The following is a 14,422-nucleotide window of genomic DNA, read 5'->3' as shown; positions in this document are numbered from 1 at the left end:
CCTCCCTCCTTCCCCTCCACCTCCCCTTCTTTTTCTTTTCTGAGAAAAGTGGCAGAATTGAAGAACTCTCCTCACAGTTTTCTACTGACTCTCATGAAAAGGGATAAAACCCCACCCCCCTAAGATTTCCAGGGTCCCCCAGCCTCAGTTGGATCAAGCACTTGTTGATGTTGGAGACTATCTGAAGGTACCACTGTCTCCACAAGTGAGGTAAGCAATACCATGATTTATGGACTCTGAAGGGCAAGTTGGAAACCCAGAGCATTTGCATTTCCAGGTCCTATTATCTGCCTCTTGCTCACTGGAGGCAAATGCTGACATGAGGCCTCTGCATAGCCACCTGTGAACTGTGCTAAGACACCTTTTAAAAAATTTTTTTAAATGGAAGGATGGGTGTTCAAGAACAAACTGCAGGTGGAAGTGCTCGTGGACTCACTTTAAAACTTCCCCCTTTACCCCCCTATAGCGACTGAGAACCCTTCAGGTTTGCCTACTTCCCAGAGCCCATTTATGGCCTTAGGCTACATTCCATCTTCACGGGAGTCTTCTGAGAGGATGAGCAGCTTCCTGTTTTCTAGAAAATGAGATGGGGACTCAGAGAGCTTCCTCAGTGACTTACTTGCCCAGGGTCACATGGTTAGTAAGTGTCAGAGGTAGAACTTGAACTCAGATCACTCGTCTTAAACTCCATGCCTTGGGGCATGATTTGTGGCAGCAAGTATGGTGCTGAAGAGGTGAGGTCATCAGGGAAGATGACCAGAGAGTGTGGGGAAAAAGACTCCAGGGCAGGGTGCATCCTTGCCACTGGCCCAGCCCTGGGTGAGCCAGGCCCTGCTCACCTCATTATAGTTGCCTCATGAAGCACAAGCAGAAACTGGGACATGCGTCCCGGGAGACCAAGTCTGCACGGTCCCTCTGGGAGCATGGGTGGGGAGAGCTTGTGGAGGATGCCTCAGGAGGGGCCCAGCTGCATAGTGGTGGTGGCAGGTGGGGGTGAGAAAGCAGAGTCATTCCTTTAGAGTCCTGGGTCTGCTCTGCACTTGTCCCCAATCTGGAGTGACAGTGGCTAAAAAGCAAGGAGACCAGGAGCAAAATAAAGGCAGAGGCAGAGGTCAAGTCAACCAGACTAATCCCCAGGCGGAGCAGAGAAGCCATTGCAGGGACTACAGAGGGGAGGAAGGAGAGAGAAATGAATTAGCCATCGTTCTCCTGTAAACCTTAGAACCCAGCTGTTGCCCGGGCAACGGGGCAATACCTGTCTCTCTAGCGGAGATGAAGTTGCCAGGGTAACTACATCCTGTCTTTCTTAAGGACCATCCCAGAATGTGGCACCCACTAGCCGTTACCATAGCAACTGCTTCTTTGCCCCACTTAATCCCATCCCGTCTGTTAAGTGGGCCCTATAGTTGGAGATGGGGGAGGTAAGAAGAGAGAAGATCACTTGTGGACTAAGTTTGTTCTCGTCTCCTTCTCCACCCCCCATCAGGACATCACCTTGTGGGAACAGGGACCACTTGCTCCTGAGCCCACACAGTCCTGCAGTATTGTGTATATAGGGCCAGGGCAACACAGGAGCAGGTTTTGAAGTGGAAGGCAGGCAGGTGTTGGGGAGGCAGTTACCGGGGCAACGGGAACAGGGCGTTTCGGAGGTGGTTGCCATGGGGACCTGGATGCTGACGAAGGCTCGCGAGGCTGTGAGCAGCCACAGTGCCCTGCTCAGAAGCCCCAAGCTCGTCAGTCGAGCTGGTTCTCCATTTGCACTCAGGAGCACGGGCAGGCAAGCGGGCCCCCCTAGTTCTGGGAGCAGAGCAGCAGCATCCCAGTCCTAGTCCCCAGCTGAAAGCCTCGACTACCTGCCCAGTGCCAGGATGGCCACCATCACCTGCACCCGATTCACAGAAGAGTATCAGCTCTTTGAGGAACTGGGAAAGTGAGTCACACCCCAGGGCATCCTGGAGGGCATGGGGGGATCAGTCTCCTCTGGCAGGGGGGCGTGTGCCTGTGTGGCTAGAGCTCTCCCGTGCATGCAGAGGGAGGTGCGCTGCATGTTTTGGAAGCACTGTGTGTGCACAGGGTGTCCAGAGTTAGGCATTGACACATTTATGTGCCCAGTCAGCGTGTGTGTGTGTGTGTGTGTGTGTGTGTGTGTGTGTGTGTGTGTGTGATAGTGAGGTAAGAGACTGGTGGTTTATGCACACACCTATGCACACAAGTATACATGACCTGGGTACATAAAGATTCTTAGAAACTTGGGGCTTAAAAGGGATTTTCCCACTTGGCTGGGTCCTGGCTGGAATCTTCTCTGTAGTTGTACTTAGATACCTCCAGTACGAGACAGGGAGAGTCCATCACCTCCCACCTGACTTAAGACACTGTGCAGGGTGGCTAGTTTTTCCCTTGCACATCCCCTCCCCCTTTCCCAGGTACCTACCGGGAGCAAGGGCTTTGGTACTGAAGGAGTTAACATGAAAGCAATTGTGGTGTTTGGGAGGAGGGGAGGAACAATCAGCAAGCTGGGGTATGCCACTGTGGCAGTGGCTGTGCTCAAAAAACTGGTCCTTTGGCAAAGTTGCCCCTCATGTTGCTCCTCTGATGTTAAAATAAGGGTGGGAGGCCGGGAAGAGAGAGGTTCCCTCCAGTGGATCAGCAGGCAACAGATATAAGAGGTTCCTAGATGTTCACAGCTGGGCTTGTGGGGGTCCTGGGATGGATCGGGACTTGGAGAGCAGTTTGGCACAGTGCCCCAGGGAAGCAGGAGTGCCTGTACCAGCCCTGTATGGTTCCTGCTCTAGCAGCAGGAACATGAGATAAGGGCCCTTTGAGCAGATGTGTGCCAGTGTGAGGTACGGAGGTACGTGTATATCGAGGCAAGGCTATATATGACTTCCATTGGGGAGCAGATGGAGTTGTGTAAGCACTGACACTGGGCACACTGTGAACTGAAAGGGAAGCACTGGTGCAAATAAACCACAGAGAGATTTTGTGTGTGTGTGTGTGTCTGTGTGTGTGTGTGATCTGTGTGCAAAGCCTAAAAATGTCAGCGTGCCCTGCAAGGGTGCATGTGTGCAGTTATGCAAGGGATGCTTTCAGCTTAGGTGACGGTGCAGCGAAGGCATAGACATGCATCTGTATGCACATGTGTGGCAGGTCAGAGAAGTGTGAATATCAGTGAACATGTGTGTGTAAGGTCACAGATGTGAAATGTGGACAGAATGTTCCTAAGTGCACATGTATCTTAAGGAATATGTACAGGAAGGTGTGTGTGTGTGTGTGTGTGTGTGTGTGTGTGTGTGTGTGTGTGTGTGTGCGCGCCTGTGTGAGGCCTAAGCTCATGGGCACATGTGGGTGTGTGGGTGTTGTAGGAATGTGTGAGCTTATGCTGGTGTCTGCATATGTGTGGGAGGTGGACCTATGGCTGGGTATAAGCATAGCTCCTGAATACACACACACACACACACACACACACACTCAGACTATCCAGACAACTACACATACCCCAGCTCCTTTGTGCAAATTGTGTTCACATTTGTCTACAGACTTCATGCTAATCTGCATGTCTTTGCATTGCCGGGGGCGGGAGGGGGTGGGGGGAGGAAATGACAAGAATACAATTTTTAGGGCTGCTCTGGAGGATTGTCTATGAAACTTTATCTGGGACCCCTTTCCAGAGCATGTGTGGTGTTTGCCTGGAACCTAAGAATTTCCTGAATAGACAGGAGCTGCCTTTCAGGGGCCACTAAAGCTGGTTCTAGCAGGACTGCGTCACAGAGCTCAATGAAATGGAGTTAAGATATGACTCTAGGGATCAGAATAACAACAAAGTGCTCTTCTGCCCATCTGAGAAGAGATGGGGGTCACTGGAACTGGGCTTGGCGAGCTGACTTGTCTTTCTCAGCCTCTCTGCCTACCTGGATATTCAGAAGTGTTGGGGGCAGGGGCAGAATTTTAAGGGGCAAAGAACAGTGGTATGGCCATGGTAGGAAAACGAGGCAGGGCAGGGGTGCCCAGACCTTATCCAATCAATTTCAGACCTCTTCCTTCCAGAACTATCGGTGCTCTTAGCCTTTTTTTTTTTTTAGGTCATTTATTCCTCCAGGAATCTGATGAAAGTCTAAATAGACAGCCCCTAGAAAAATGCGCAAACCTACAGAGCGTTGCATACAGTGTCCGAGCTTGCGGGACCTCAGGGAACTGCATGGACCTGTGCTTGAAGATGCTTGCGCAAAGGAGAAGGGGCTAGGGTGGGCCAGCTTCATGTCTTGGGTGTCTGTGTGCCATACGTCAGGGTACTCTATGGAGGAAGAGCCCTATGGCTTTTGTTCTGCACCTTAGCTTTAGTCCGAACACGTGGTGGGGCAGGGAGGGGCTGCCCCATGTGGCCCTTAGCTCTGTGACATTGGATAGGCTGCCACACTTTCTGGCTTGCCAGCTGGAGACTCAGAAGACTGAAAAGATTATATAGATGACATGTGAAGACATAGCCTCAAGTCTGACACACGCTGGGCATTGCTGTTGGGGTGGCTTGTTAGCCTCAAGGGCAGGCCTGAGGAGCGAGGCAAGGCCTTCCCAGTGTTTATCATTTGTTTAGAGGATAATCCTGTTTAGGGAAGATGTTGTCCAAGGCCTTACTGGGCTCCTCTTCCATGAGGGAAACAAGGAAGAAGTGTGTCTGCAGAGCTCACCCTTTAGTTGATGACCCTGTGCCTTCTAGCTAGGACACTGTCTGACTACCTAGACAAGGAGACCCCACACCTGGAACTCTCTCCACAGAACCAGCAGGTTACCTCACTGGGAGGGGCCTTAAAAAGAGACCCGCGGTGTGGGGGGGGGGCTTTAGCTGACCTCTGACAGGACCCTGGATTGCCATAGCATGTAAGAGGGTTAGCGCTTCTCCAAGATGCACCAGCATCCTGCCCAGGGAAGATTGGTTTGTCACCAATGGCCTTTGAGGAGCCTAGGGTGCAAGTGGAGATTCCCCTCCTGCCTGGAAGTAGCCCTGATTAGGATTTCTAGAACTTATAGATGCTACCAGACTGAAGACCTCCCCACCCTCTTTCCCTGACACTGAAGCACATATATTAAGAAAAGCTAAGAAGTTGATTCTGGGTCCCCTATAGGGTTAGGATGGAGCTGTTTCTGGGGACCCAGAGATGAGCTCCCTCCTTTGACCCCCCACTCTTCCTCCCTACTTGGAATGAAAGAAATGGAAATGCTTGCTTGGAGTGGGCTGCAGTGCCCCGCTCCAGCTCTGTGGAGAGCCAGTGTTCCCTCCCACTCACTCAGTCTTCTCTGAAGACCAGAGTCAATAGAGAGGGTAAGGGTGGGGGCGGAGGAGGGGGCAAGGGAAGCTCTGGGGAGCTCAGGCCCCAGGGGTCAGATTGGATTTCTCTTCTAGCCATTGCGTCCCCTAGGCTTCCCCAGGCTTCCTCTGCCTCTACCTGCAGAAGTTAGAGAGGCCAAGAGTTGCTCTGCGGGACCTACAATTGCTGCTCTGGACAGAAGGAGCCTCAGAAGGAAATTTTATTTAAGAGAGAGAGAGACGAGGGAGGAGAGAGCTCAGCCCACTCTTTTCTCTCTAGAAACAGGGATCTGAAGTTGACTCAGGCAGGGCAGGGGAGGGGAGGCTGGTGGGAGTGTGGGTGGCCGCGAGGTTGACAGAGACTTGGGGGCTGGCCCCTGAGCCTGAACCCCTTTCTCCACAGCTTTTCATCCTGTACCACGCTGGAGGTGGTGTGTGTGTGTGTGTGTGTGTGTGTGTGTGTGTGTGTGTGTGTGTGTAGTGTGTAGTGTGTTGCTGATCTGCGACAGTGGCCTGGCTTAGAGGCAGCCCCCTGCACTGGGCTTCAAGATGTGGGCTGCACAAGACTTGTTTGAGACGCAAACTTGAATGCTTTGTGACATGTGCTTGGGACCACTTTGCCTTTCCGTGCAGAGGTGGAAGGAAGATGGGCAGCGTCATGGCGAGAAGACACTAAGGCACCAGGGCCCCACCTAGAGTCAGGGTTATTCACATCGAAGCCCTTCCACCAGCAGCACTGGGCCTCACCGCACCTTTCCATCCATTAGCTTACCACTCAGGGAACTGGGCAGGGCTTACCCATCCATTTCACAGATGAGCAGCCTGGGGCTACAGAAGGTGGCAAGAAAGCTCAAGGGACTGTGACCTGGTCCATGGGAGGTTGCTGAACAAGGCGCCATCTAGTGTTGTATCTGTGGAACAGCTTTCCTCTTGCCCTTGACCCGGGGCAGTGTGGTCTTCGCCGTGGTGGCAGGGGGCGGGTGAGGGGAACTGATTGAGTTGATGTTTATTTCCTGTCCATAGTTCTGCTTTGAGTTGGGCTATCTCGGATGAACCCCTTGTTCTTTGTGTGATTCAACTTTATGGTCAGTAAAAATGGGGGTCCTATCTCTGGAGATGTCTGAAAGGCTGCCTCTGTGGAATCCCTCAGTGGAGGCCTAGGAGGAAAACCGCAGACCCTGTGTTCTGGGCACTGGATGGGCTGTGGAGACTGTCCATGCACTGCATAGATGGAGACACCTCACAGAGGGCAGTGGTTTGCCCAAAACTACAGAGAGAAGCAACGGTATCCAGGGACCAGAGGCCAAAAGACAGGAAACGGGGAGACAAACAGGACCTGGATGGCAGAGAGAAGTGCAAGGACAGGGAAGGGACAGCCTCTCCTGGCTTCTCTGCATCATCAGAGAAGCAAGCAGGCACATGTTCTGGTGCATGCCGCAGCCCTCCACCCCCACACCGGCGCCCCCACACAGGCTGAGACACACTGACACTCTCCAAGCCTCCTCCCTTCCTCCTGCCTCCCTCCAAAGCACAGTGACACTTCTGTCAGCATCCCCTGCAGCCTGGAACTGCAGCCCTCTATGTGCTGTGAGGGCAGCCCTCTGGTGCGCGCATCTCTCTCTCTCTCACACACACACACACACACACACACACACACACACACACACACTGGTGCACGCATCTCTCTCTCACAAACACACACACACACACACACACTGGTGCACGCATCTCTCTCTCACAAACACACACACACACACACACTGGTGCACGCATCTCTCTCTCTCTCTCACACACACACACGCACACACACACACGATGGCACAGGACATGTAGTATGAATCCACCTTCTAGTACAGGGAGTCAAGATGGGGCTGGCTGGACTTCTGGACCCTGTCTCATCACATGCCTCTCTCTCCATTTCCCTGGTCTTTTATTTCCTTCTCTCCCATTTCCTGTCTCTGGGCAAACCCTCTGCTCCAGTTCACAGTTCCTGAATGCACACTGCCCAGGGCCTGTCCTCTTATAAACACTTCCAAGAACTACCAGACAAACCAAGTGCCACCCACCCTGTTGAGCCCCAAACCTGGCACTCTCGATCCTCAGGGTCCATGGCTTCACATCCTATCAGGCAGTGCTGTACAGCCCCTGAGATGTATTGAGTCATAGAATGTTTAGGGCCTTGGTACCTTGGGGTAATATAAGGGGGGGACTTTATCTGTGACCCTTATGGCCGCTTCCACATGCATTTCTCTGCTCCCAATCATGTGCAGTGCTTATGTGGTCTCTGCCCTCACGGGGTTCACAATCTTGTACCAAGTCAGAGCCAACTGTCTTCTGAACTGAGAGCTGCCCCTGGGTACTGGCCGGGGTGACCTATTCCTGTAATCCCAGCACTTGGAAGACAGAGGCAGATGGATCTCTAGAAGTTTGAGCCCATCTCGACTTACATAATGAGTTCCGGATTAGCTAAGGCTACACAGTGAGACCTTGTCTCAAAATATGAAACAACAACAACAACAAAGGCGTGCTTACTCCATCCTCCAGTCCTTAAAATGCAGCTGAATAAAAGCTAGGCGCACAGACAGGAGTCAATGAGACTTGAGACTCTGTTAGTCAGGGGCAGAAGTATTAGCGAGGACTACCCTGAGGAGGTGTCACTGAATGAGAGGACCTCTCTACAGGGAAGAGGGGGTGAGAATGTTCCCAATCACAGTGCAGCTCAGACAAAGCCTCTGAGCTGTGTTAGTGATACACATCCTCCTCAGGGGGCACTCAGGTCCCACCCTTCTCTGGTTTGCAGAGCCTCCGTGCCCCCCCCCCCCAACTTCTAGATGCTAAGTCCTAGGAGGAACTGTGAAAGACTCTGTCTGTAGAAAGGGAGGGCCAGAAGGGTGGTGGAGGTCTGGAAGCCAAATCAGAGCTCTCTTTGGGGCTTGACAGTGACAAAAGAGCACAGGGGACAGAGTGTCTGGATGTACAGAGCAAGAGAGTCAGGCTTAAACTTCAACAACCCGAGGGAACTGTCCAAGGAACAGAACCGCTCCTGTTGCCAGCACCTCTGGAGATGGCACTAAGGTGGCAGATAGGCAAGCTCCTGTACACAGCCCTTGGCCTCATTAGCATCCTCCTAAACACCTGTCCTGCCCTCACCTAGCAACATGCTTGTACGAATGATTTGGGGGGAGGGGGCAGCGAGGGGCTGGGATACTCTCTATGTCATTGAGAATAACCCAGGACCCCAATGCTGTTGCTCTATGAACAGGGCACTGTGGCCCCTGTTCAATGACTTGTCTTACCCCCAGGGCATGCCCCTCTACTTCCAGAGCATCTCTGACACTGAGGCAAGCCTCTGGGATGTGCATGACGAATGGGACAGGCCAGGTCAGAAGAGGAGGTGAACAAGGAAATCTTTTTGCCTGTCTCTGGTTTTTGTCCTATTCTGGCTCTGGCCCTAGGCACTGAGTGTATTCTGCTCCCCTCCCCCACCATCCCCCACCCCTACCGCCATCTTTTCTTTTTTGTAACCCATTCAAGAAAAGGCATGTGCAACCAAAACAGGGAATCTGTTGAAACTTCTGTTGATTCAATGTTCCCTTCACCAAACACAATCTTCTGGTTCTGAGGCCTTCTGTGTCCTCCAAGAGACTTCTGCTGGGTTGGCAGTGGAGCTGGGGGATGGGGAGGGCGGGGGTGCAGGACAGCTCGTCCCCACAGTATCTTCTGGAGCCTGGGAGTGGGTGGTGCACCACCAGGGACAGGAGGATCGAGGCGAGGTTTCGGCAGCAGGTCCCAGGATGTTCCAGCTATATTATGCAGTGGCATGTGGCCATCTGCTCATGGAGGTTCTGTGGAGACAGGAAGGGAGGGGCAAATGAAGCAGAGGGCATTCTGGACCCAGCCCTATCTCCTTCTCATTAGCTTGCTGTCTGGAACTGGCATAGCCCAGTTTTGCTTGCTTATTATTAAGAAAGAATACCGCTTCCTGAAAAGAACAAAAAGAAAAAGAGAAGGTACTGTGAATAACTATCGACCATTGGTTTCACTGATGGGAAAGACATGCTTAAGTTTGCACAGGGCTGGGAGCTGTAAAAATGCCTTGTGTCAAATTTCCCCTTTGCTTCCACATGGACTTTCCTGGCCACAGCTTTTTTTATGCTCTTGAGAACTGGAGGATGCTTGTGTAAGCTGTGGCCGCACTCCCTGCACGTCGCTCTCTTTTTCTAACACATGGATTCTTGCCCACTTCTCATAGACGTAAAGCACAGCTGTGGATCCAAAGTCAGGGCTCTCTCCCACCCCGACAGTGTCAATGGACTGAGCCAGAAGGCCTGGTCCAAGTTTTCTCTGCCTCCGTTTCTTTACCTGTTGACCTTTGTGATAAGATACACCGGGCATGCCAGCTCCCCGCATAGCCGGAGGGGTCCCACACTGTAGTCTAACAGGTGATACCACCCTGGCAGCCAATCTTAACTCTTTGCCCTGCTGTAGATGTTTTAACCATATCTTCTCTGAGTTCCACATCCTGGGCTAAGGTACTGAGGACAACAATAGGACCAGGTTCGAATCCTATCCTATATAGCTGGTCCATCCATACTAGGCCAGGAACCTTCTGCGATCACTTCCACTTGGCTCAGAGAGGTAGAAGGGTTCACAAGTCTTAACAGGGGGAGGGGGGGTTGAGGAGAGACTGGTTGGGAAACACCTGCCATGTAGCTAGCATCCAAGCAGGAGAATGAATAGCTCAGAGGAAAGAACTAGAATTCTGAAAGCCAGAGGAGCCCATGTGTGTAGATCTCTGGGTGTAATGGCTAGAAGGATTAAACCCTTTGGGGGAGTCACGGGATCCTTTGTGAAGTTGAAGAAGAAATGTGCAGCCTTTCCCCCAGAGAGTCCTACAGACACAGGGTCCTTTTAATGACGCTGTAAATGGCTTCATCAATGCCTAGAGCCTTCCTGGAGGCCCGAGCTAATAGCCCTGGCCCAAGGCTGGAGGAGGAAGTGACAAGAGGACAGAGAGAACAGAACAGGGAGTGGCAGTTGGTGGGCAACAGGGGGGGGAGTGGGGGTGGGGTGGGAGGAAGGAGCACTGCCATTGAAGGTGAACCACCACGGTGTCATGCTTTCTGGGGTCCAAATAACCATAGGTTGGGGCTGGTGAGGTAGATCAGGCCCAAGGGTTACTGCCAGGGCTGGGGGAAGGGGAGGCACTGGGTGGGCGAGCCTGGCATATGCGTTTCTTCCATGGAGCCTTGGGGGCGGTGACCAGATTGCGGTGGGTTCCCGGAGTGTAGGAGGTGGGAAGAGGAGGCAGCGGATGTCGGACATTTGTTCTGGAAGTTTGGCAGCATGAAGGAAGACAGAATGGGGCGGCCAGGCTGCTGAGTTGATAGTTGCTCTGCTGTATCAAGGGGGTTGGCGGGGGGGGGGCAGGGGGAGGAGGAGAAGGGTATTTATGAAAGCAGTCAGTGAAGGGAAGTCCCAGAGGACTATAAGCATCCCAGACGATCAGACCCCAAGGGTGCAGAGTGCGGGGCAAACTCATAAGTAGGCCGTCCCCCCCCCCAAAAAAATTCCCACGAAGAAATGTTCCTCTCTGCTGAGCCCCTGCGAGGCTCTGGAGGAAGGTAAAATGACTGATGTTGAGTAGTCCAGGAGGAAGCAGGGCTAGAATTTGTTATTCCCCTCTTTCACATAAGGAAACCAAGGCCCATGCAGATAAGCCAGCTTGTAAAACCAAGCTGGGGGAAGATTCTGGTCTTCTTGATTTCCCATCTAGTGCAGCAGGAGCTGCTGCCCCCAGCTGCCATGGCAACTCTTCGAGGGGGGGGGGGTTCTAGGCCAGAGATGATTATGGCCACCTGTGGCTGGCAGTCAGCCACACCCAGGCCACCAGGCCACCAGCTCTGATAGTCAGCCAGAAAACAATTCCCCAGCGCAGAGTCGCTCTTCACAGCCCATTAGCACGTTCCCAGATTCGCCACAGTAAACCCACTTTGCTCTGTCCTCATGCTGCCTGCCTGATGCTGGGTGGGGCCTCCCTGCCCGCTCATATTCGCTCCTGGTTTACACACCCAGAAGAGACTGCTCAGCCCTGAGGTTTGTGGGGTGGGGCGGAGAGGCCCCCTTTCCTCCTTGTCAGGTCCCCCTCCTTTCCCCTAAGCTCAGCAGACAGGGTCCATTTTGCTTCCGATGAGCCTAGCCGTTTTCATCCTCACGCACGTAGCGATGTCCATACAAGGCATCTTTTCTTGAGCACTTACTATACTCCGGGGACTCTGCTGAACAGATTGCCTGCATCATTATCGCATTGAATCCTTGAAGCCACTGCTCAGGGTGGGGACTCTATTGTCCGAATCTTATGGGGGAGGAGACAGACAAACTAAGATGACATCACTTGCTCGGGAAGGGGGCTGAACAATGCTGGTGACTTGAACTCGGGCTGGATTGCTCTTGCTTGCCAACCCGATAGCAGAAGCCATCGACCAGCATACAACACGGAAGCAGACAGGTCTCTGTGCCACAGTGTCTCGACCTTTCCTCAGCCTTATGTTGCCAGTGAAACTGAAGCTCCTGGCGCCCACCTCTGTCTAAGTTCTCCCAGAACGGCTGAGACCCTCCGGTGCCTGCTGTTTTTATCTCACACACATACTCTCCCTACCTAACTCTCTTGGTCACATGGATAAATCCTGAGGGTGACACACCTGTGCTGGGTCATCCCTAATACCTCATGGCATCATAGACTCCGCTAGAGCCAGGGACTAAAACTACCAGCGTCCAGACATCTGCCCCCTTGTACCTGGGGGCCATGTCCCACTTTTGCTCCTTTGCCTTTTCTTCTCTCTACACCCAGGAGCACTGTCTACCCTCCCTCTGTGCACCCAGGAGCACTGTCTACCCTCCCCCTCTGCACTCAGGAGCACTGTCTACCCTCCCCCTCTGCACCCAGGAGCATTGTCTACCTTCCCCCTGTGCACCCAGGAGCACTGTCTACCCTCCCCCTGTTCACCCAGGAGCACTGTCTACCCTCCCCCTCTGCACCCAGGAGCACTGTCTACCCTCCCCCTGTGCACCCAGGAGCACTGTCTACCCTCCCCCTCTGCACCCAGGAGCACTGTCTACCCTCCCCCTCTGCACCCAGGAGCACTGTCTACCCTCCCCCTGTGCACCCAGGAGCACTGTCTACCCTCCCCCTGTGCACCCAGGAGCACTGTCTACCCTCCCCCTCTGCACCCAGGAGCACTGTCTACCCTCTCCCTCTTCACCCAGGAGCACTGTCTACCCTCCCCCTCTGCACCCAGGAGCACTGTCTACCCTCCCCCTGTGCACCCAGGAGCACTGTCTACCCTCCCCCTCTGCACCCAGGAGCACTGCCTACCCTTGTCTTTGGGCTTAAGAAACACCTCCTGCACCAAGAACCCAGGTATTTCACAGGTATTCTCAAAAAATTCCCCTTCCCTAGCATCCTCTCTTCCCTTTCCATAGGGCCATTTCTTTCCTCCGCTGTCTCCATCTTGGCCTCCTTGAGACGCTCCTGCTCTGCCTGAGTTCCCATTGCCAGGCTCTGGCCTGCCTACCCACCTGCTAGCCTCCTGCTGAGCTCAGAGGCCTGGGAGGAGTGGGCTGGCTCCTCCATTTGCCAAGGCTTCTGGGTTGCGTCACTTGCTCATGCTGGACAAGAATGAACACACATGCTTTTTCTAAACAAAAGATGAAAGAGGCAGAAGTGAGAGGGGCAGGCTGGCTGCCTCACTCTCGGTTTGGCTCCCTGACTCTTGTCTAACTAACCCTGTTTGTCGGATCCCCACCATGACAGGAAGAGAGCCTTCCTCTGTGTAGATGCGACCCCAAGGCTGAAGAGAGAGAAGGGGCTGCCTCGCTCAGGCCTCTGCCGCCTCAACAGGCCCCTTTCATCCTTCACTCTGTCCTGTTCTGCAGTGCCAGTCCTGAGCCACGAGCTCTGTGCCCACTACGTCACCTCCTAGCGTACCCAGAGCAGTGCTGCTACTGCCCTCTTAAGGGGAGAAAGAAGGTCAGAAGCTAAGTTCAGAGTCACACGGTCAGTTAGGGGCCAACTAGGACGGGACCTCCGAGAGCAAGAGCCCCAGTTCTTGAAGGCTCCACTGGCCTGCCGTCAGCACAGCCGGGAGGAAAGGCTCAAGTGGCCTGACTTTCCTTCACTGTCTCCTCAGAAATAGTCGTTCTCACTTGGGGCTGCAATTTCCAGATCTGTGAAATGGGGATCATAATTCCTATTTCTTCGGTTTGCTGTGGGATCAAGAGGAGTCTAGCAGGACCCAGGCTTGATGGTACCAGTATCCTGGGGTAGGTTCCTCCTCTCCGTAGCCGAGGAAGGCTGTGCCCCTCTGCCCATGGGCAACATGTTCAGGATGCCCCTGGGAGCTCTCAACATCCTTTTGTAGTAACTCCTGCCTCATAGGAAAGCTGTGTTGTTCTTGTTCGGTAAGGGAGGCCTGTCTTGTTCAGCAGATGTGGCTCTGAGGCCCCGGCTCCTTGGGTTCAGTGAAGCTGACTACACAAAGCCCATTCGGTAGCCCCATCAGTGCTGATTCCAGGAGGTGGGGAAAATAATAGGACAGGAAAGACTGCCTGCAGAGGAGAGGGAGTTAAAATATCTCTGTCTGTCTGTCTGACTCTCTTCTTATCTATCTCACTCTCTCCCTGTCTCTCTGTCTCTCTGTCTCTCTCTGTGTCTCTGTCTTTCTCTCTGTCTCTGTCTCTCTGTCTCTGTCTGTCTCTGTCTGTCTCTGTCTGTCTCTGTCTGTCTCTGTCTGTCTGTCTGTCTGTCTGTCTCTCCCTCTCTCTCTCTCTCTGTTTCTCTGTGTCTCTCTGTGTCTCTCTGTCTGTCTCTGTCTGTCTGTCTGTCTGTCTGTCTCTCTCTCTCTCTCTCCCTCTCTCCCTCTCTCTCTCTCTCTGTTTCTCTGTGTCTCTCTGTCTGTGTCTGTCTGTCTGTCTGTCTGTCTGTCTGTCTGTCTGTCTGTCTCTCTCTCTCTCTCTCTCTCTCTCTGTATGTGTTTCAGATGCTTGATACAGGCTCTCATGTACCCCAGGCTGGCCTCAAACTCTGTAGCTGAGAATGACTTTGAGTTCCTGATTTTTCCCCTT

At 53.2% G+C, this 14,422-nt stretch overlaps 1 protein-coding gene across 3 annotated transcripts in view; it reads left to right on the top strand.

Annotated features, from left to right (window-relative positions):
• Positions 1-1,687: 1,687 nt before the first annotated feature.
• Positions 1,688-14,422, top strand: part of CAMK2A (calcium/calmodulin dependent protein kinase II alpha) — a gene marked incomplete at its 3' end in the record, with an annotated part of 64,617 nt that continues 51,882 nt past the window's right edge. The window contains exon 1 of one of the 3 annotated variants that reach the window (XM_084779257.1): positions 1,688-1,930. In XM_084779257.1, the coding sequence (XP_084635383.1) occupies positions 1,869-1,930 (62 nt within the window). In that variant the 5' untranslated portion in view covers positions 1,688-1,868. The remainder of the gene's footprint in view (positions 1,931-14,422) is intronic. The other 2 variants (XM_084779259.1, XM_084779258.1) reach the window with 2 other exon arrangements.

The sequence above is a fragment of the Acomys minous genome (genome assembly GCF_964271855.1).
Source record: "Acomys minous genome assembly, chromosome: 4".
In the NCBI taxonomy this organism is placed as follows: Eukaryota; Metazoa; Chordata; class Mammalia; order Rodentia; family Muridae; genus Acomys; species Acomys minous.
Note: the sequence above shows the minus strand (reverse complement) of the source record. Positions and strands in the feature narration are given on the sequence as shown.